At 37.7% G+C, this 22,181-nt stretch overlaps 1 protein-coding gene across 10 annotated transcripts in view; it reads right to left on the reverse strand.

The window, feature by feature from the left end:
• ICA1 (islet cell autoantigen 1) overlaps nucleotides 1-22,181 on the reverse strand; it is a 144,292-nt gene that overhangs the window by 100,720 nt on the left and 21,391 nt on the right. For 8 of the 10 annotated variants that reach the window (XM_055307568.1, XM_055307566.1, XM_055307572.1 and 5 more), the window contains 5 exons: nucleotides 21,876-21,974; nucleotides 18,750-18,915; nucleotides 14,757-14,829; nucleotides 8,841-8,964; nucleotides 4,014-4,212 (listed from right to left, as the gene is read on the reverse strand). In XM_055307568.1, coding sequence (XP_055163543.1) covers nucleotides 4,014-4,212; nucleotides 8,841-8,964; nucleotides 14,757-14,829; nucleotides 18,750-18,915; nucleotides 21,876-21,892 — 579 coding nt within the window. In that variant the 5' untranslated portion in view covers nucleotides 21,893-21,974. The remainder of the gene's footprint in view (nucleotides 1-4,013; nucleotides 4,213-8,840; nucleotides 8,965-14,756; nucleotides 14,830-18,749; nucleotides 18,916-21,875; nucleotides 21,975-22,181) is intronic. The other 2 variants (XM_055307570.1, XM_055307571.1) reach the window with 1 other exon arrangement.

Consider the following 22,181-nt stretch of genomic DNA (forward strand, 5'->3'; position numbering starts at 1 on the left):
CTCATGTTGTAACTGCTCATAAAATACTTCATGGTGTAGTCTCCCGTCCATTTCCCTCCTGGGGTGAATCACACTGTCAGGAGGGGGCTTCCAACTGCTCATAGCCATCCAGCTCTGCGCATTTAAATTCATCCACCATTTCCTATTATTTGGTCTTTAAGAGAATGGCTACATATGGCCACACTCTCCAGGTGTCTTGTTTATCACGGTAATTTTGACAAGGAACAGATGACTAGCTGGGTCCTTCTTGAGCGCTGGGATCAAGCTTTTCCACCTCTTTGTATTTCCATCCCCAAATACAAGGCACTTAATAAATGCTTATTAGTGTTGCTGCTGAGAGATCTGTCATCGGGTCCATGGGCTTCAAAGGGTGCCAGAATGAAAACAGATTATTTGCTTTGTTTAATTTTAAGTTTTTCATTCATCATTTTGGTCATGTGCGCTGTGCGTTATTTAAAAAGTTTTTAGCACTTTGAAAACTTTATGAGAAAAGCAATGGTTAGAAGGGAACGTACATTTGATCTTGCTATTTATTTATACTTATTCTGCTCATTTCTAAGAATGATGGAGAGCTCTGTAATTAAAGTGGTGCCATTCCGAAGTGTGGGAGAGGCCAGAACATACACTTCCCTGGTCTGCTTGCCTCTCCATTGCGGGGCACCCATGTCTCCACGTCTTCCCAGCAGCTCAGGTCCTCCCCATCCCTTCTCTACCTTACATTCTGGGTGAGCTAGTGAAAACACAAAGGTGATCATGCTCATTTCCCTCCTCAACACCCTCCTATTCCCTTACTTTCGCCTTCAGGAGACGTCCCTTCTAGCCTGGACCTGCTTACCTTTCCAGTTGCCATAGCACAGGCACTGCCATTCCCACACCTGCTCTGCCTTCTGTGCTCTGGTTATAAAATACTTACAACTCCTTCCAGGTGCCCTGTCTGTTTTCATCTAAAGGCCACCGTTTAAGGTCTTCTTCCCTCAGCCTGGAGCTGCTCAGCTGTCCCCACCCCCTCCACCCAGCTCCTTCCCTGTCTTGTTTAGATGTGACTTCCTCAGGGAGCCCCTCCTAGGTGTTCCTGTGATACCATGTGTCACCTCAGACAACAGTTCATCATACTGCATCAAGTTTACTTGCTCAGTCCCCAAGTGACTGACTACATGTGACAGGAGGGCATTGATCATGTCCGCTTATTCACTACTATATCCTTTTGCATGTGGCCTAGCACACAGTGCATCATTTTTGGAAGGATGAATGAATGCATACTTAAGACTGCAACCAGGGGGATCACATCTGTGAGATGATTTAGAATTCTGTCTCCTCGAAAGTGTGAACTCAATTGAATTTATAGCAAAATACTACTTTAGTTCAGGATTCATCAGTTGAAACATGAAGGTGGCAGCTGGCTCTGCAGAGACTGAAATTCTCCCTGCCACAGTGACTCCTAAGGAGCCAACCACAGCCGGACCCTTCTCCCAGAGGATGCAAAATGCGTTTTGATAACATGTTTCTGAGAGATAAATGGAGACTGTTTAAAATGGAATCTTGCTAGGACAAAAACACTATAATTTCATGTTATAAACTCTAAGCAAGCAGCAAACTCCACAATTCAAATTCATTCCAAAGAAAGCAGCAAGCCATAAATTAATAATGCTACTTTTTACCTGCAAAACCATATGTCAATTCCCAAACATCACAAGGTGAGTTCGGTGTGGTCAGAATGTCCTGTTGATCTGAGAAACAATGAGTCTGGAACTTCAAACTCAATGGATGGAATCTGACCAAGCTACATGAGTACTAATTTGGGGCCAGGTGCTAGTCTGACCCAGGAGTATAACAGTGAAGAGATGAATCTGGTCCCTGTCCTCAAGGGCAGTCCAGCCTAATTAAATATACACTTGAATACAGACTTCTTAAAAAAAAAAATTCTTTCCCTAAATTCAAAGTACACCATGTTCAACTATTAAATTAAATCCAGCACACATGGGATTGTAGAGTAGGCATCTACTTCTGCATGGCAAAGGATTCTTTTAAACCATATTTTCCAAAATCAACAGATTGATGACACTAAAGAGTGGGTAATGTTTCAACATTCAAACCAAATGACGAAGTGCTTGGTTTTTATTTCATCGTCACGCAGCTAGTAACCACCTTCCAAAATAAAACCAAATAAACAGAATTCCACGTGAAATTCTCCTGCCTTCTAGAATAGTATTTTTACATTTAAACGAAAAGATTTATATATTCATTTTAGAGAGAGAGAGAGAGAGAGAGAGAGAGAATAAGTGGGGGGGGACTGCAGAAGGAGAGAATCTTCAAGTAGACTCCCCGCTGAGTGTGGAACCCTACACAACATGGGGCTAACCTCATTACTGTGCCACTCAGGTGCCCCATATTTGTATTTTTATTACATGGTACATAGAAGGTGCTCAATAAATGTTTGTTGAACGAATAAATCATAGAACAAGTATTACTATGAAAATGTCAATTTTAGGTATGTTCTTCAACTTCCCCCCTTTTTTTTTTCTCTTAAGAAAAAAAATCAGCATATTTTCTAGGATTCTGACTTCATTTCCTTGTTTGACCTTAGGCTAGTTACTTAACATAGGTATCATTTTCTTCATCTATAAAATTAAATCTGTCTTAATTATTGTGAGATGTAAAGAGGCAGTAGATATAAAATGATTGGCACCAAGATTTTGTTTTGTGTTAACTTCTCTACTCCATCCTCCTCTAACCCTGAAGTAAAGTGTCAAAGACACATCAAATTACTGGCCTGATGAGAAAGTCAGGAAATTTCTAACGTAGCCAGGGCCTTGATTTTCTCTTTTAGAGAATGAATGAGCTTTACTTTTCAGTTCAGATTTTCCATGAATTCAGAAATCTGCCTTGCCAAGAGGTTAGATGCAATACCACATTAAGGTTATCTATAACCAGAAATAAAATAAACTGATTTCCTTCATAGAATAGGACCCTAAATTACAAATGAAAATAAGATTTGGCTTTTAAGAGAATTTGTATCAATCTAATAGTAGGTCAAGAATTGGTGACCCTATTCTTAAGCAACAGAACGCCCCTCCTTTCACCCATCTCACACATTTAATCTCCTATGCACTAGCAGGGTTTCCCATTCACAACTCCACATGATGTACCTAAAAAGAAATCTAGGAATTTTAAGCAACGTAAGTAATTACAAATGGATCATGTGAAATGACTAAGATAATTGACACAATATTATGTCAAAACCTGACATTTGCTTGAATTTTTTTTCTTTCACATCCTGAAATACATCCAAGTCAACCAAACAAAGAACTAGCAAGATTGTACACAAGTCTCTGCATTTTCATAAATACTCAGTGTACGACTGCCACCTCGTGGTGGGATATATCCTTGTATGGCCAAATATCCAAATAGCTAAATTGACCCAAGACAATTAAAAAACCAAGGGAACATTGTTTCTCTGCTGTTCACCAGTTATTGCAGGGAAATTTAAGAGCATACCCACCTTCACAGCTACATTATTTTCTTCAGACAAATTCTGAAGAAGTCTATTGCAGGTGCCACATTAGTTAATCCCACAACCAAACCCAAACACCTCTCAATCACTTCAAAAACAGAGTATAATTCTATTAATTTTAAAAGTCATTTGCAATTAAAAAATATTTCTCCAATAGGATGTTCTCATTTTCCAGTTTCACTTGATCTAAGTCTTGATTTTTACTTATGCATGAAAAACATTTTGAAGTGACAACCTTACAAAAAGTGTACATTATATGAAAATCTGACTTCAATTAGAACCAGTTACTAAATCCCAGCAATATCCAGCGGTCTCTTCTATCTTACCCTTAGGGAATTATATATCACATTAATTGGTATTTTGTCACATAAAAAGACACCAGCGATGATTAATTGCATCCTTGGTGCTTTTGAGTTATGTCTTCTTCACGAGAGTGATTCAAATCACACCTCATTACCTTCCAGCAGGTACCCCTCTTGGTAACCTTCATAAAATCTCCTACCTTCCTGAACTTCTCCATTTGCTTGTAGAGGTCTGGATCAAGCTCCTGTGATACATCTTTCATCCATAATAATGCCCCTCTGTATTCTGTCCGGCACTGCTCCATGCGATTCACTGTCAGCCAGGTGTCTGAGATGGCCCGGTGCCGAAAAGTCTCCACTTCTTGGTGAAATCGACACAAAGGATTTCTCAAGGCCAACCTAGACAAGAGGATAAAGCCATAATCTTGAAACTACGTAGGCAAGCAATTTGCATCCTTGACAGTTTAGCAATCTTAAAGTCATGAGCCTAGAAGAGTGCCTGGACTATATAGACAATGCTGTAGAAATATTTGATGGGTTATAATCGACATGGATGAACTGATGAGTCAACGAGAGATGACTACCCATGTATTGATGCTTTAGATTTCTGCTACTTAACTGGACTATTGGGAAGTATTTCCAACAGTATTGCTGGGGATAGTCTCATGACTGGGCAAAGAGTATTCGTCTAGAGCTACAACCAATCCTGAGTTAATGGAGAAAGGTCAAGGCATAATCATTTCCCATTTCTATTTTTGGCATTCCCTGTCTCTGCTCCTCTGAACCTGGCCCTTTAAGGAGAGATGATTAGGGTCTTCCTTGCTAGGTCATTTTAGATTACTCTCTTAAGTGCCAGGGCAATTTGCTGCTTGCTCTAACAGTCATGGAGAATGGAGCATGAACAGAAGCATTTGCTTTAAAAGATTTTATTTGGTGGTTTGTTTATTTATTTTAGAGATGGGGTGGAGAGAGAGCAGGGGGAGGGGCAGGTGGAGAAGGAGAATGAGAATCTCAAGCAGACTCCATGCTGAGCACAGAGCCTGATGTGGGGGTCAATCTCATCACCCTGAGACCATGACCTGAGCCAAAATCAAGAGTCAGACACTTAGCTGACTGAGCCACCCAGGTGCCCTGAACAGAAGCATTTTTAAATGGTCTAGGGAGAGAAGCACTGTGGATCTACATGTTAGGTACATTCGGATACATTATATGATTGATCCTTTTAGAGAAAACTTGAGGATCCTAGACTATAAATGAATGTATATCATACAATGAAGTGGATATAAAATCATTATAATATTAGCTGTAACATACCATTATTTATTTAGCAAAAAAAAAAAAAAAACGTTTCAGGCATATCAAACTTTGGATGAAATATTTATTTTGTAGGGGAGGGAAATACTGCTTCTTCCCTACCCAAAATGAGTAATGTCAGATAACTTACACTCTTAAAATATAGTTGTCTCCATGAAGTTGCAGGGCATTGGTTCAAAAAATGAAAATAAGATGAGTAGTTACATTTCAATTTATTTATTTATTTATTTTTAAAGATTTATTTATTTATTTATTTATTTATTTATTTATTTATTTATTTATTTATTTATTTATTTATGATAGACAGAGAGAGAAAGAGAGAGGCAGAGACACAGGAGGAGGGAGAAGCAGGCTCCACGCTGGGAGCCCGATGCGGGACTTGATCCCGGGACTCCAGAATCGCACCCTGGGCCAAAGGCAGGCGCTAAACCACTGAGCCACCCAGGGATCCCTACATTTCAATTTAAATGCAAACGTATCATGCTGAAGAGAACAGTAATGTTAGTGAGCTGAAGTCAGGGCTTGGCCACTCCACCTGGGTCTGCAGCGCCTGTGTACAGCACTGTAAGATTATAGATGGCACAAGAAACTATTTCAGAAAAAAAAAAAAACCCACCCTTTTATTATTTTCTCCCATTCTCCTCCTTTCTGTAAAGCACTCCTTTTAAATAGTCAGCTTTCTCTAAAAACAGTTTGCTCAAGTCATCCTACCTAAGTATTATAAGTGGTTTTCTGACATATGGTGCCATCAAGTCAGCTTGTACTTTATCACCAATGGATTAAATTTAATACTCACCTTTCATCAAATTGAATGTACAGTTGTAGCAATGACTATGAAGTCAGGCAGTAAAACAAATGCTGGTATGAAGGTTTATAAAACTGAAGGCTTCTATTTAAAGAGAGAGAGAGAGAGTCCTCAGCTGTTCCCCTAAGGATCCTGTTCATTTCTGGACTTCTCTTTCTCTTTCTCTTCCCTTGGATCTTGCCAATTTTCCTAAACTGACTGAAAGAGAGTCTTGTGAATAAAATATTCTCGATTTCTTTGACTGTTGTAAGGTTAGACAGAAACCTTTGAAGAGGTAATGACATGATGATAGATGTTAAGATTTTGAAGAAAAGGGGATCCCTAGGTGGCTCAGCGGTTTAGTGCCTGCCTTCAGTCCAAGGCGTGATCCTGGAGCCCTGGGATTGAGTCCCACATCGGGCTCCCTGCATGGGGCCTGCTTCTCCCTCTGCCTGTGTCTCTGCTTCTCTCTCACTCTCTCTCTCTGTGTGTGTCTCTCATGAATAAATAAAATATTAAAAAAAAAAGAATTTGAAGAAAAGAGAAAAATCATATAAAATCCCCTCACTTTTTTCCTGTAACTTGCTTCATTTAAGATTAGAAAGGTGAAAACCTGTTCACTTGTGCTACCAGGGTCTGAGTCTAGACCAAGATAAAACTTAATAACCAGAAATGTCAAGCTTCAGTGAAAGACTGGTGCACATTATCATAGATGAAAATCTACCCAAGGGGAATAATTAATAAAGTGCCTAAAGGTCTACTCCAAAGACATTTACCCTTTACTAGGAAAATGTGGAAGTGACCCAAGAAATAGAAGAGCTCGGGTTATATGTATTGTGGCATGCTCTGGAATACTATGCTATAGAAGTTTTTAAAAATGTATACATGGACAATAAAAGGTATTATTGGTTATTTGGTTATTTGATCAAAAAATCAATTTGCTAAATAAATGATCAGTAAGCACTATAATTCAAAAACTGTATGGCATATGATGCTTTTTATATAAAAAAATATATCCTGGCATATCCCAAATTACATCCATTTAAGATCTGAAAATTTATTTTTTTAATTTTAATTTTTTAAGATCTGAAAATTTAACTTCATGAGAGTTTTAGGTCATTCTACTGTCTTTATGTGTAGGAGGACTGGTTGGGATGTCAGCTGAGTGCTATGAAACCAGACCCATTTAACAGGAGGTCACCTTCCCAATTTTAAAGTTGTCCAAGCTGCATTAAATTCTGTATATAGAGCAGCTTGCTAATTTATAGTGGTGATACTTTTAAGTATTGTTTGCATTGTTTTTATTGATTTCTTCTACTGTTTTTGTTTCTATCCAAAGCTTAGATTATATAAATTCAAGGTACCTTATGTGTGCTCTGGTAGATAATTTGGTATACAACTCTGAAAGAGTTGTAACTGGAGAACCATATCATAAAATAATTATGCAATCAGTAATGATAACTCTTATAGTGATTGTGTCCAGGGATTTGGCTTTGTTTCCCATAAACAGATATAAGTTTTGGCATACTGGTATGTATAAGATTTTTTTCCCACTGAAATTAGTGATAATTATATGTTTAACATATGAGAATTTACCCTTTGAAAGACTGAAAACAAATTATCTTGGTAAGGTGGGGAAGTATATATGCATGGAAAATATCTACTAGTAAAATTTTAATTGCCTTTTAATTTTCTTTTGTCTGTGTTTTAATTTTTTTCCTCAATGAGTATTATTTTTACAAGGAAAAACGATTATAAATGAGATGAAAAGGTACAGTTGAAAACTATAAACAACACTTTTCTTGGGAAATGGATACAGAACTATTGAAAATGATTTTGTTCAACTATGAAAGTTGGCACTGCCCACAAAGTTGAGGTCCAAATGTTATTAGGGAGAACCAATGAGCTCAGGAGTGGGATCACAGGAAACAACACAGTTGATCTCTTTCTTCTACTCCACCTTTCTCAGGATTTCATAGGAACATCTGTGCATCAGGCTGATGGCCTGTTCTCAGCCCACAGGGAAGGAAAGAAGGCAAAATTAGGAGAAGAAAATGTTGCACAATTTGAGTGAGATTTTTGTAGTCTGAACATTTTTGGGAACTACCTACACGCCTTATTTAGGTATAATCTTGCCTAATATTACGGAGTGGTATTTTAGGGCTTGTTAGTTATTGGGGGAGAAGGAACAGAGAAGCAGTGTCACTTTTCTCAGGCACAAAATGCAATAACTATGTGCAGGGGCTTCTGCTTATTCTACACCAACCATAAAAATGAGTCATGAGAGTGTTAAAAAGAAAATGTCACTCATCTGCCACAATTTCCTCTCTACCAGAGCTTCTCAAACTTAAATGTGCATCAAAATCAGGGATCTCATTAAAATGCAGATTTGGATTTAGCAGGTGTGGGATGGGGCCTAGATTCTGCATTTCTAACAAGCTTCTACAGGATGCTGCTGATGTTGCTGGTCCAGGGCCTTAGCAGAATGGTTCAGGGCATCATGAACACCACCTCTTCAAAGTTAATTGGCCCACAGAGAGCAGAGAAGGAACCCTTCCACCTGGTCTCATTAGGCTCCTGCTTAATCAGCTGTTGGAAGGGGACCAGACTGACTGCTTTGAGCAATGCTGAAGGTCAAACATAAGCCTAGGCAGCACTCACAGTGACTGGCATATAAAATGTTCCCTATAGACCAGGAGAAATACAAAAAACAAAAAAACAAAACAAAACTTAAAATTTAACAGGGAGGAAAAAATCATACATGCTATCTTAATCAGAGAGTTAAGAACTGACTAATAACTGAGAACAGAGTAGCTCCTCAGGGTCAGGCAAAGAGCTTTCCAGAGAACAAGAGAGTCCCCTCCATAGCCAGGTATATCCCCGATTCTCTGCCAACCCCCCAAATGGAGCCCCAGTGAAGGCCACACACCTTTGCTGGGAAGAAAAGCAGAGAGCCTTTCCTGTGGCTTGCATCATCTTTCCTGCTCTGGTTTTATCTTGGAAGCCTTGGGATCGGAGAAATTTTCCCAGTTCGTTTTCTTCTTGAGACAAGACTGATGAAGAAAAGACCAAGAGGAGCCATGAACAATGAGCATTTTTATTACGGAGCAGAGAGAAGCACCAGAAGGTCCTCTCTCTTTTAGAGGCGAAGACGAGATGAAATTAAATCCACGTGGCAAGCTACAAGGTAAGCTCCCCACTCCCACCATTTAACTTTTATGCTGTCCCTCTGTTTACAAAAGGAGAGATCAAATTCACTTGAGTACGTCTGTCAGTGCGTTTGGTGCCCTGTAATCAGAACCAGAAAATGACCTCTGCACTGAAAAGCGAGCTGATAATGTGCTGCTTCAAGCTGAAATTAAAAAGTTGGGTTTGTCGAGTATGACTGTGGGAATCTTTTGTGGCTGCCTATAGTACAGAGCCAGTTTCCTCTGCTTATTCCTCTTGCTGACTTTTTTTAGTTACATTCTACTGGATTGTAAAGCAATTCCTCTAATTCATGACGTGGGTTTTTGGTTGGAAGTGGGAGTGGGGATTGAGGGTGGGAGGCAATCAGGTTGATGTCTCCGGGGTTTTTTTTCTTTTTTTAGGTAGGCACCACAACAGGCATGGAGCCCAACATGGGGCTTGAACTCACGAACCTGAGATCAAGACATGAGCTGAGATCAAGAGTTAGATTCTTAACTGACTGAGCCTCCCAAGTACCCCTTGTCTTCACAGATTTTTTTAAATGCAGAGTTGGAACCATTATTGGTCATGCCTATTCTTGGCCTTATTTTTAAAGATAACCTCAGATAGCAATGCTGGTGAGCTAGTGACTAGTACAAGCTTTCTGCAGATTCATTTGGCAGTAAACATAAAATGTTACAGAATTCTATGTATCTTGGGGCACCTGGGTGGCTCAGTGGTTGAGCTTCTGCCTTTGGCTCAGGTCATGATCCTGGGGTCCTGGGATTGAGTACTGCATCAGGTTCCCCTCAGGGAGAGACTTCTGCCTATGTCTCTGCTGCTCTCTATGTCTCTCATGAATGAATAAATAAAATCTTAAAAAAAAAAAAAGATTCCTATGTATCTTTTGACAGTGCACTTCCACTGTCAAAATGGAATGTTCAGAGTACATTCCAGGGACACCTGGGTGGCTCAGCCGTCGAGCATCTACCTTTGGCTCAGCATGTGATTCTGGGTCCCGGATGGAGTTCCACATCAGGCTCCCTGCATGGAGCCTGCTTCTCCCTCTTCCTATGTCTCTGCCTCTCTCTCTTTGTGTATCTCATGAATAAATAAATAAAATCTTTAAAAAAATGAGTACATTCCAAGGAATTAATTAAATGGGCACAAAGTTGCATATGGAAAGATAATCACAGCATCAATATCTATAATAGCAAAACACCTTCTTTCTCTACACTGGGGACTGATTTATAAGTCCCATAAGACCTCGAGTAGGTCTCAAAACAATGAAACAGTGGGCTGTTACACAGCCACTGGCTCCCAGTCTACTTTTACTGACAGTTGAGCAAAGAATGACACTGAGCTTCCTAAAGGTTTTCTAAACACAGCATTTCTATGGACTTACTTTATGCATTTACACATCATGTGTCTTTAAAAATGCTGCTTAAATGCTGCCAGAATTCTTGTCCTTTTTCTTTTTTTTTTCTTGTCCTTTTTCTTTTTTTTTTTTTTTAAATCGTTTATTTATTTATTTATTTATGATAATCAGAGAGACAGAGAGAGAGGCAGAGACACAGGCAGAGGGAGAAGCAGGCTCCATGCACCGGGAGCCGACGTGGGATTCGATCCCGGGTCTCCAGGATCGCGCCCTGGGCCAAAGGCAGGCGCTAAACCGCTGCGCCACCCAGGGATCCCTTTCTTGTCCTTTTTCATAAACAATCCAGAATTCCATCAGAATCCATCCCATCCCTGACATAACCTCCCAACGAGAGTATAGCCAGGAACCGCAAATCCAAAGGTGAAGGTTATATTTACTACTGCTTCTGTATTTATTTGTGACTGTAGTTCATACTAAACATACTAAACATTCCAGAGGAAGAGGCTTTCCTGCCTGAGAAATAAATGACCACCCTCTTTCCTCTCTGCCCTCAAGAATCAAGTTCACTAGTCAAAGTCTAGCTCAAAGACTGTGAAGTAGCTGACCCCTGTTTCTCTGATAGCAGTGCCCTCTCGGCATCTAGTATTAGGGTGTTTGTGGGTAGGGCATGTGTCTGTCTATTCCATGAGATTAACTTTCTCAGGACAGGGACTTCATCCAACTCTGGATTCCCCACGCTGAGCAAAAAGTCTTATTCAGGGAATTGTTAGGTGCTTGTAAAATTAAATTAACTATAATTTTTGCCTTAGTTTCCTCATATATTTTATTCCCCCACCACCTCCTATCCCACTTTATTTCACTTTAAGTGCTTATTTGATATTTATGCCATGATTCTGTGTAGATTTTTTTAAAAGCCCTATAATTATAAATTTTGTTGTTTTTTAAATACCTTCTATTCCTTCTCTCTACTTACTAATAAGGCACTCATTCAGCTCCACAATGAATATGTCCCTATTAAGAGCAATTTCACCTTTTTGTTCATAATAGCATGAGGCTACAGTCACCTTTTTTTTTTTTTTTTACCTTGAAGTCTCAAGTCACATACAAATGAACACATTTAGCTTAAGGCTAGGAAGAAACCAATTCATGGTACCTACATGGTTATATAGTTGGTGAAATGTACTCTTTCCTAAAAGTGTCTAAATAGGTTGAAGCATTTGAAAAATTATTTTTTGTTATTTTATGCACTTGAAGATTAAACTTGGGTGGGAAACAGGTTTCCTTTAAGAGCTGGTCTCTAATTAATTGTCAGTGTTGCTCAGAGGGAGGTGGAAAACATCTAAGCCTCATCAGACTCCAGCTTGGGTTACTAAGTGATGACTGTCATTTTCTGAGAAAGAACGTTCATTGTTTAATTTTAATTTTAAAATTCAAATACTGAAATTAATTTATATAAGTTTAAAATTCAGGTGCAACACATATCAGATGACTTGCCAGTTTCCACTAAAAAGGTTTAACTTAACTGAGACTTAAGAATTCAGACACACACTGAATCCTGATTAGATTTTCAGATGTATCCTAAAAAAGGTAACTAAAGAATTATAAAACCAATTAGCTTGGCAACATTAATTCACTCAGCACAGATTTATGGATGATCTACATGCTAAACACTTGCCACTGGTAATATAAAGATGGACAAGACACACAGGTCCCTGATTTTATGGAGATTTCGTTTGTGTAACAGAAGACAAAATAAAAAAAATTCATAATCACAAACACAAAAAGAATAATACCAGATAGAGCAATAATAGAAGGGGATTGAGAGAAGCTGCACTGGGCTGGGTGGTCAGAAAAAGCCTCTCTGAGCAGGTGACCATTAAGCTGGGCACTGAATGGCAAGAAGGGCCACTCTTGAGATGATTAGGCCAGTGACATTCCAGACAGAGGAAACAGTGAGTGCAAGGGGTGGCATTTGGGTAAGGGCAAAGGTGGCTGGAGATGTGCCCTGGGCCAGATCATGTAGGAATTTTTTTAAAAGATTTTATTTATTTATTCATGAGACACACACACACACACACACACACACACACACACACACACACAGGCAGAGACACAGGCAGAGGGAGAAGCAGGCTCCATGCAGGAAGCCCGATGTGAGACTCGATCCCAGGACTCCAGGATCACACCCTGGGCCGAAAGCAGGCACTCAACCGCTGAGCCACCCGGGCGTCCCATCATGTAGGAATTTATAGACTATGGAATGGAAGTCTGGATCTCACCTTAGGTTCTACTGGAAGCTTTACAGCAGAAGCAATATGATCCAATGTACATTTTTAAAGCTTTTTATTTTGCAATCATTTTAGGCTTATAGAAAAACTGTCAATAGAATACAGAGTTCCTATATACCCTTCTTCAGCTTCCCCTAACATTAACATCTTATATAACCATGGTACAATTATCAAAACTAGGAAATTAACATTGGTACAATATTATTAACTAAACCATAACCTTATTTGAATTTTATTAGTTTTCCCACTACTATCTCTTTTCTTCTAAGATCTAATCCAGTATTCAATGTTGGGTTGTCAAGATCTTAGTCCTCTTCAATTTGGGACAGTTTCTTAGCCTTTCTGGTTTTCAAGACCTTTGTGCCCTTTAGGAGTACTGGTTAGGTATGTATAGAATGCACCTCAATTTGGGTTTGTCCTATTTCTCACAATTAGACTGGGGTTGCAGGTTTTTGAGGAAGGAAACCACAGAAGTGAAGTGGTCTTAGTGCATGATATCAGGGCTACATGATACCAACACACATTATCACGAGTGATGTCAATCTCGATCACCTGATTCAGGTGGTGTCTTGAGTTACTCCACTGTAAAATTATGATTTCTCCCTTTTGTAATTATTAAAAATCTTGGAGAAAAATATATGACACTATGGAAATATCCAGTTTTTCCTCAAACTTTCACTCACTAATTGTGCCATCTTCCAGTGAACCTTGTCTGCCACAATTCTTACTGCGGTATTTGCCTAATAGCAATTTTGTGGTTTCCTCATTCTTTCTATATTTATTAGCAGGAATTATTCTATAAGGAAGAGCTTCTTCTCTCCTGTTTGTCTATTTCCACATGGACTTCCTGGACACTTTATGAGTTATAATCCTATATACTATTGTTATTTATTTTGTTGCACAAATTGCCCTAGCTTAGATCATTGGGACTTTAATTATGGTGTAGACAGTGGACTGGAGAGGGAAGGAAGATCATTTAAGTAGCTGATACAGCAAATCACGTAGGAAAGTGATGGTAGTGGCATGAACTAAGGTAGTTAATAGCAGAGATGGAGAGAGGAAGGAATCTCTGAAAGCTATTCAGTAAACAAAATGGAGAAACATTTAAGATTGATTAGAAATGTGGGACAGAGATATGATGGAAGATGTGTGTCATGTGTCTTGACTTCCTCAGAACTCAAGACTATGGAGTTATAGCCCTGGAAAACTCTAAGCTCAAATACTTAGTAAACAGGAACAAAGAAAACATGAAATTCTGCCTCTAAGCCCTTGGATTTTGTACTTCCCCACAATAGTACTAATAAAACATTAATGAAGGAAAATTACCGATTATTACTTTGTGATTATTGGAAAGAGGTCTAGCAGCAGTCAGAAATGGAAAAACTTGTTCTAGTCTCAGAAATATAGAAATTATACTACTAAATACTATTATACTATTAAAGGACCTACAAATGGAAATTTTAAAACATACTAAAAAACAACTTGCTATTTAGCATTTGAGAGATAACTGTTGGTAATAACTTTAAGGCAGAGTGTTGTTCCCCAATAACCCAATCTCCAAATTAGAAAATGCTCATGAAGAAGAGCTTTTAACAAAATATAGTTAATAAATTACCTGTATGTGCTTTCTGTCTCCATTTTAAGAGGACTAGAACTGTATATGAGAGCCAGGGCATTCAAATAAAAACAACCCAAAACTTTGGAAAACCCACAGATACAACTGAGAAAACTTTTTTACAATTAAGAAGATAAATCACATGTACTTACCACAAGAGGCCCAAAATAAAGTTCTTATTATTACAGTTACTTGCACTGAGTGATAAACAACCTATATAAAGGATTTCTCTTAAAATTATTAGACACCCTCCTCCCCATCAATTAAAGAGCTAAGGCAGAAATTCCTAAATAGTAATTTCCTTGTCTTCTTAAATATATGAAATGATATATTAAGGTAAAATACCATATTTCTTACTCTTTATCTGATCAATATTCATATATAGGGCATACTTACAACATATTCTCTTTTGATAGAGTACAATTGCTTTAGACAAGTCCAAACAGGTTCTCTGAATTGAGTGAAATAGCTATAATAAAAACACAAACAAAATGCTAAATTAAAACAGATAGCAGTGAAATAAAAATTATTATACTGATCATAACCATAGTGTTTGATTTGCCCACTAACAACAAGATCACAAGCATAAGTATGCTTAGTGTTATGTGGTGTATTGCACAGGAACTGTGACCAAAGTCTTTAAATATTCTCCTATTAATCTATATTTATTGGAATGCATCATCTCTGTGATTTAAATTAAAATCTGGAGAACACTGATTTCCTCCAGATTATTGAAATAATAGATGAAAAAACAGAAATCCTAAATGAAGGGCCCAAATAGAGGACTTGGTAAGCCAGAGACCCAATCCAATTTTCATTCATAATTTGCTTGTTTAACCACTTGTTATCTTTTTTTTCAATGTAGGATCCCTCAATTAAGAATCATATTTAAAACAGAACACTCATGGGATCCCTGGGTGGTGCAGCGGTTTGGCGCCTGCCCTTGGCCCAGGGCGCAATCCTGGAGACCCAGGATTGAGTCCCACGTCGGGCTTCCGGTGCATGGAGCCTGCTTCTCCCTCTGCCTGTGTCTCTGCCTCTCTCTCTCTGTGACTATCATAAATAAATAAAAAATTAAAAAAAAAAACAAAAAAACCAGAACATTCACATATTTTTATGATCCTAATGCATTTTATGGCATGCTTAAACAACTCTATAAAGAACAAACAAAAATCAATTAGTTGAATGTCCCATTTAGAAGACATCTGGTAAAATGGAGTTTAGCTAGCAGTCCTCATCACTCCTTATTTTCCCAATGATTTCATAACATATATAGAGAAGAAACCTAATACAATGCCAAAGCCATAACGGAAGAAATTAAGGGAAAAACAAGTGAGCTATATACTAAGAAGATTCTAACTAGATATTAATTAACCATGATCCTGGTCTTTGCTTTACAAACCCAGACAAGCTCAAGAGAAGATCAAACAGGTAATGTATACTTTCTCTACCTTCCACCCACCAGCCCAGAGACCACAGCTGGTATCAGAAAACCTGGCAAACGTTCTGTCTCTTAAGAACCATCTAAGGAGGCAGAGTATGGCTTTCCCCCTCTCTCTTTTAGCTTATAGGCCATGGTGATGTAATAGTTCTATCTTGGTATTATGAAGCACTTCACTATTTGAGTTAAAACAGATGATCTACTTCACAATAAATATGACCAATTATCTAATAAAAATAGATGCATGCATATATACTTAAAATATTAAAAACCATTCCCAGAAATGCCTAATATCATAAAACTTGGTCATAAGGAATATAAATTTTGTTAAATTTCACTTCATTACTCTGTATCATCTACCTACTCAGAAAAAAGAAGGAAAAAAAAACCCTTCACCATAAAACAAAACAGAAAACCAGTGGTCTGAATCTCTTCCCTAATAAATGCTTGATATCAAGATCATGTGTCACAAACCAACAACACGCAGTAATTCCTGACTATAGGAGCAAGGAAGTTCAAAAAGTATGTTTGGGAGCTGTTCTGTTGTCACTGTTAATTTTTTAAAAACTGAGGTGTAAGTTAAAGACAATAAAATGCACACCTCCGGAATGTTCCAGCCTGTAGGTTTATCATGGCATACACTCTTGTAACCACACCCAAAACTAAGAAACCATGGACCATCTACTCTGCTGTGGCACCTTCTAAAAGACGTCTGTCATTGCAGGTTAGTTTTGTCTGTCCTTGTACTTATGAGTTATTTTTGAGAAAATGATTTTATTAACAACCAATTTTGACACATAGTTAAATTTAGTGCAACATTTGTATATTAACTTCCCAACAGATTATAGTAGAATCTGACCACTATTATAACTTGGCACATAAACTTTTCCTGTGCTGGCGGAATAAATTTGTTTCATAAGCTAATCCTTCGTGGATAACTTAGGGTAAGAACACATCAAAATGGTCTGCACATCGTTTACATGTGTTTTATTGATGGAATCCATTCTCTATAAACATCAACACTAGTTTAAACATTCCTGTAACAAAAACCTCATTCATGTAATATTACTAGTCACAGCTAAGTACTTTGCATGTCATGTGCTTAGGACAGCAACTATTTTGATTAAAGTACAGTTGGTTCAGTAAAAATACTGTAAGAGCCTAAGCATAAATATAAAATTACTGTATTGTGCTTAATGAAGTAATAATTATATGTTAAATTCCTTTCTGAATAATGCCTATATTTGCTTTGTTGTTAAAAAGAAAATATAAAGGTACGAGACAGGAAAAGCATATGCAACTTAAAGTCATTTCAATTGTATGAAGAACACTAAAATCAAAACAGATGTCTCCTGGTTCCACTTTTCTCCCTCATAGCAATCTCCATTAGAACATCCCTATGAAACCCAGCTTCAGTTTGAATAACTGCATTGACAGGGGAAAGGGTTGGGAATGAATATTAATTGCATTAACATGTACACGGATTCAGTTAATATTTACTGAATGGGTACTGATTGAGAATACTGTGGTGAATAAGGCTGATACGGATCTCCTAGTGGAGGGAGGTTGGACAAACACATAAACACATGAGATAATTCCATGGGAGGTACATACTGTGAATAGGGGCCCTGGGTCTGGTTCTTCCCTCAGATGCACAGAATGAATTATCCTTTATCCAAATGACAGACCTTTCTATCAATCAACAATTAATATAACTCCCCTCAAATCTCTCTGTTCCAGTATAACCATGGTTTCTACCATCCTGACTGCCCTTCTCAGAAAGCCTTTTGAAACCGAGATTTTTACTGTAAAATGTTCATTAACTTTATTTTTTATAATAAATTTATTTATTGGTGTTCAATTTGCCAACTTACAGAATAACACCCAGTGCTCATCCCGTCAAGTGCCCCCCTCAGTGCCCGTCACCCATTCACCCCCAGTCCCCGCCCTCCTCCCCTTCCAACACCCCTAGTTCGTTTCCCAGAGTTAGGAGTCTTTATGTTCTGTCTCCCTTTCTGATATTTCCCACATACTTCTTCTCCCTTTCATTAACTTTAGCTTACATGTTAAATGTAGACATCATTATCAAGTCTTATCAGGCCATGTAACATATTATTTCTCATGGAAGTGGTAAGTATGCTTTTTAAATTTTAATCTAAACTATTGACAGAATGTTTTGCAAGATGGGATTAGTGGGCCTTCTACCAGTTATGGAAGTATCTGGGAATCAACCAGATAGGAATTCAACTTACTGTATGATTAACTAGTCTAACTAAATATCTGCTTAGTGAATTAATTCTAGAATATTCCAGAGTTCAATACCAAGTTTATTAGACTCTGCTTTCCAGGGTCTTGTGCTATCATCCTTTCCTTTTATTTTTAAAAAAATATAAGCATTTACCTGACCCTAGTGTTGACATCCCCTGCAATGGCTCTTTGATTGCGTTAATTTTTTTCAACAAACATATATTGAGAATTTACCACATGCAATGCATAAAAGTACTTACAAAACAAATTAACTAAGGTATGCTGGTGGTTACGTGAGAATTAATAGTTTTTTTAAAAATATGCCAGGACTGAATTTACCTCATCTTACATTTTTTCCCTCATGAACTATTTGTTTGCAACATGTTTTCTTTTTTTTTTTAAAAAACGATTTTATTTGTTTATTCATGAGGGACACAGAGAGAGAGAGGCAGAGACACAGGCAGAAGGAGAAGCAGGCTCCCTGCAGGGAGACCGACGTCAGACTCGATCCCAGGATCTCGGGATCACGACCCAAGCCAAAGGCAGACGCTCAACCACTGAGCCACCCAGGAGTCCCATGCAACATGTTTTCTTTTTTTGTTTTTGTTTCTGTGTTTTTTCGCAACATGTTTTCAAACATAAAACACACTCTAGGACTGTGACCCTAGCAAGAGGGCTATGCTGGAACAATAAGAACTCACCTCCAGCTTGGCATCTAGGTCCGCATCAGAGGCAACAACATGCTCATCTTCCTTCTTCCCTGTGGCTTTAATAAAGGCCTGCTTCGTTTCCCAATACTTCTGCTGCATCTTATTTACTACTGACTTATCTTGAGTATATCGATCCTGTAAGTCCCAGGGGTAACTGCTAAAAACCCATTTAAAGAGGTATTTTATTCAGGACTTTCATAAAGATGAAGCTATTTCACTGTGAACTAATTTATCTAAACATTGTATTATACAGCATGAATAAAGTTACCTTCTTCTGTGGTTATTACACCAAAAAAGTTAACCAACTCTAAGTTATTCTGAAACCTTAAAAGTTAGTGAGGAAATCAAGTTGCTTTTGCAGGAAATCAAGAAAGTAAAGCTTGAAAAGTTTGGCTCTTAGCAGGGTGGACACACCCCTTTTCTACATGGAGAAAATGAGCCAAACGAGGTAGGGTATCTGGCTCAAGTAGCCCGGGGAGTCAGTGATAAAGCCCGACACCAATGTTTTCTCTACTCCAGCATTCCGGCCAACACTGAAGTGATGGCAGAGGAGTAGAGATAAGGGGGTGAAAAATAGCATGTTTAAATTCTGTCCTAGAGGTACCTAAAACAGTCAAACTCTTATAATCAGAGAGTAGAATGGTGGTTACCATAAGCTGGGTGGGGTGAGGGGGAATGGGAAACTCTTAATGAAGGAGTATAAGGTCTCAATTATACAAGATGAGTAAATTCTAGAGATCTGCTGTACGTACACACTGCACCTATAGTTGATGATACTATAATGTACACTTAGAAATTTGTTAAAAGGGCAGATTTCATGTAGTCTTACTACAATCAAATGAAATTTTTAAAAAATATTTTTTGAAAAATCTGTTACCAATTTCTGATAGCAAAACCTTGAATTCTTAAACATAAATGTTTCAAATACAGATAGAGGAAGCCATTCTTCAGGAAGGACAGAGTAAAGATCAAATTAAAACATATGTAAGGAAGAAAACAGAAAAAAATTGAGAATGAAATAGAATTTTGTGACAGACCAGAACACCTCAAATATTGACAGAAATGTTGCCATTAATGCTCCATTCGTCCCCCTTTGTCTACACCCTTCTCTGGTCTAGAGTTCCTGTTCCATAGGTCAACATTGGACCCCTGGTTTTGCTCTCTGCAGACATGTACCTTCTATTTCATCCACCTTATCATCACTCAAAATGCATCAGACCTGAGTCCTAAAACACAAGTTGCTTTATACCACTGTATATAAATACCTGTACCTTGAAACTTAATGATTTATACTCTCCTTCCAGATAATATTTATAATTTTCAACCACACATTTATTCTTAAAAAGTCAGAATGGTTTTCAAAATAACTTCTTTATAAAGGTTATCAATAGAGAAGTAGGATTTGGGGGATTGTCATGGTTTCTGCATTTAAAAGTTTTTTTTTTTTTTTTTAACAAAAGTGTATAGACTTGTCAAATCACTTTGCTGTACACCTGAAACTAATGTAACATTGTGTCAGCTATATTCTAATTAAAACAAAAAGTTGTAACTGTGAGCTCACCTCAGAGAAGATAAGTGGAAAAAATATATAACTTTTATGTAAAAGAGAGAATAATCTCTCTTTATAATATGTGCATTAAAAGACTGGAAGGATATAACCTCTAAAACTGTGGTTATTTTAGGGAAATAGAATTTTTAGGAGTGGGGAATAGAGTGGACTTCTTTATATTGTATCTTTTATTTATTTACTTATTTTTGGTGAAAGGTCATGGATTAACAGGGAAAAAAAATCCATTTTGAAAACAAAAAACAAAGGGACTTCAGAGATCTGGTGACCATCCCTCACCTTCCTGTCATTTAACAAACGAGATATTTTAGGTTTCAAAAGCTTAAGAATTCTGCCCAAAGTCATCCAGGATTAAAATCCAGTCCTGTTAATCCCAGTCAGTGCTCATTTCAATGTTCTCTGCAGCCCCTACATTTCAGCAGTAGGCAACAAAGTGGCAGAGTAAGTGAGAGAAAGACTTTGGAAAAGGGCCCACTTCTCAGGGCTCCCCATCTCTCTTAGGTGGGTGACAACCTACTTTCTTAGCCTGCTATCAGGATATGACAGTCATTATGAGGGTCACAGGATGGGGCCACCCCTTTGTCTTAATGAGGTAAGATGGTACAATTATAAAAAGAGTCTGACAACTTTTAGTTAGAGACCTGTCACATGGGGATACTCAGGGAAACTAAATCCCTTAGCCATTTATTAATTACCTTTTAAAACTCATTACATTTTAAGACTTGCAAAAATTCTCTTAAAGTTTGTCACTTGATATTACAGAGGCCTTAGGCCTGATTACTTCTTTACCCAAAGAGGAAGGATTAAAAAAGTAAATTCCTTATTATAGCTAATTGTACAATTGAAACATGAAAATATATATCTCATTTTTTCATGCTACAAACTAGAGATAAAACATGACAAGATCAGCTTGCCTGGTGGGTCATGGGTTCAGAAGTGTTCAGAAACACTGTTTGAGGCAGACCTGGAGTTTATGAAAGTTTAACATGCTCCTGAAATGTGTTACAGACATGTAAATGAGAGTGTTTAGCACTGCCATGATTACCATATTTTATTCAGCAGTAGCATCCTCTGACCATGATTGTCTCACAAGTGTTCATGAAGGTTGAAGTCACAGCAATAAATTCGTAAGTCTGTTTGTGTTCACTCATTATTTTATAGCTGTCATACATCAAGTTCCCTGAGAACACTGATAAGTTGTAAATAAAATAGCACTAAAAATATATATTTTGACTTATTATATTTGAAAAACTGGTGATAAGAAAAGCCATTAGATTCTCAGGAGAAAAACTATATCTATTAATTTCTTAGAGAATATATATTATATAAGAACTTACATATTTTTGGTTTTTTGGTTTTTTGGTTTCTGTATTTCATTTAGAAGGGATGTTGAACTTGACTATACTCCATATTGGACAGAGGCTAACAGACGATTTACTGCTAATGTGACTCTTGATTTTTCTATCCAACAGATATTTATTGATCATATACTATGTACTTTTCTCTTTCATTAGCCTCCCCCAGTTTAGAAAAGACAATACATTACTTACCATTTGTGTCCTGACATGTTTTCTTCTTCTTTTTCTACTGTTGATGATTTGGGGAGAAGGAGCAGGGAAAAAGCATGAGAGGATAAGTTATATTATAACCTGAAATAAAACAAATATGTTTAACAATTAACACACTATATGTTAATTTGACACATATAAAATCTTTCAATCTAAACCATTTCTAATTGTATTTAGGGGCTATACAGTTACACTGTACACTGCTGTTGAGAGTAATTTAACACTGGAACAAATATCCCAAATGAAGCATAAGAAGCAAACAGGCAGACTGAGAAAAGCAGGTTGCAG

This window comes from Nyctereutes procyonoides, unplaced genomic scaffold (genome assembly GCF_905146905.1).
Source record: "Nyctereutes procyonoides isolate TBG_1078 unplaced genomic scaffold, NYPRO_anot_genome, whole genome shotgun sequence".
NCBI lineage: Eukaryota > Metazoa > Chordata > Mammalia > Carnivora > Canidae > Nyctereutes > Nyctereutes procyonoides.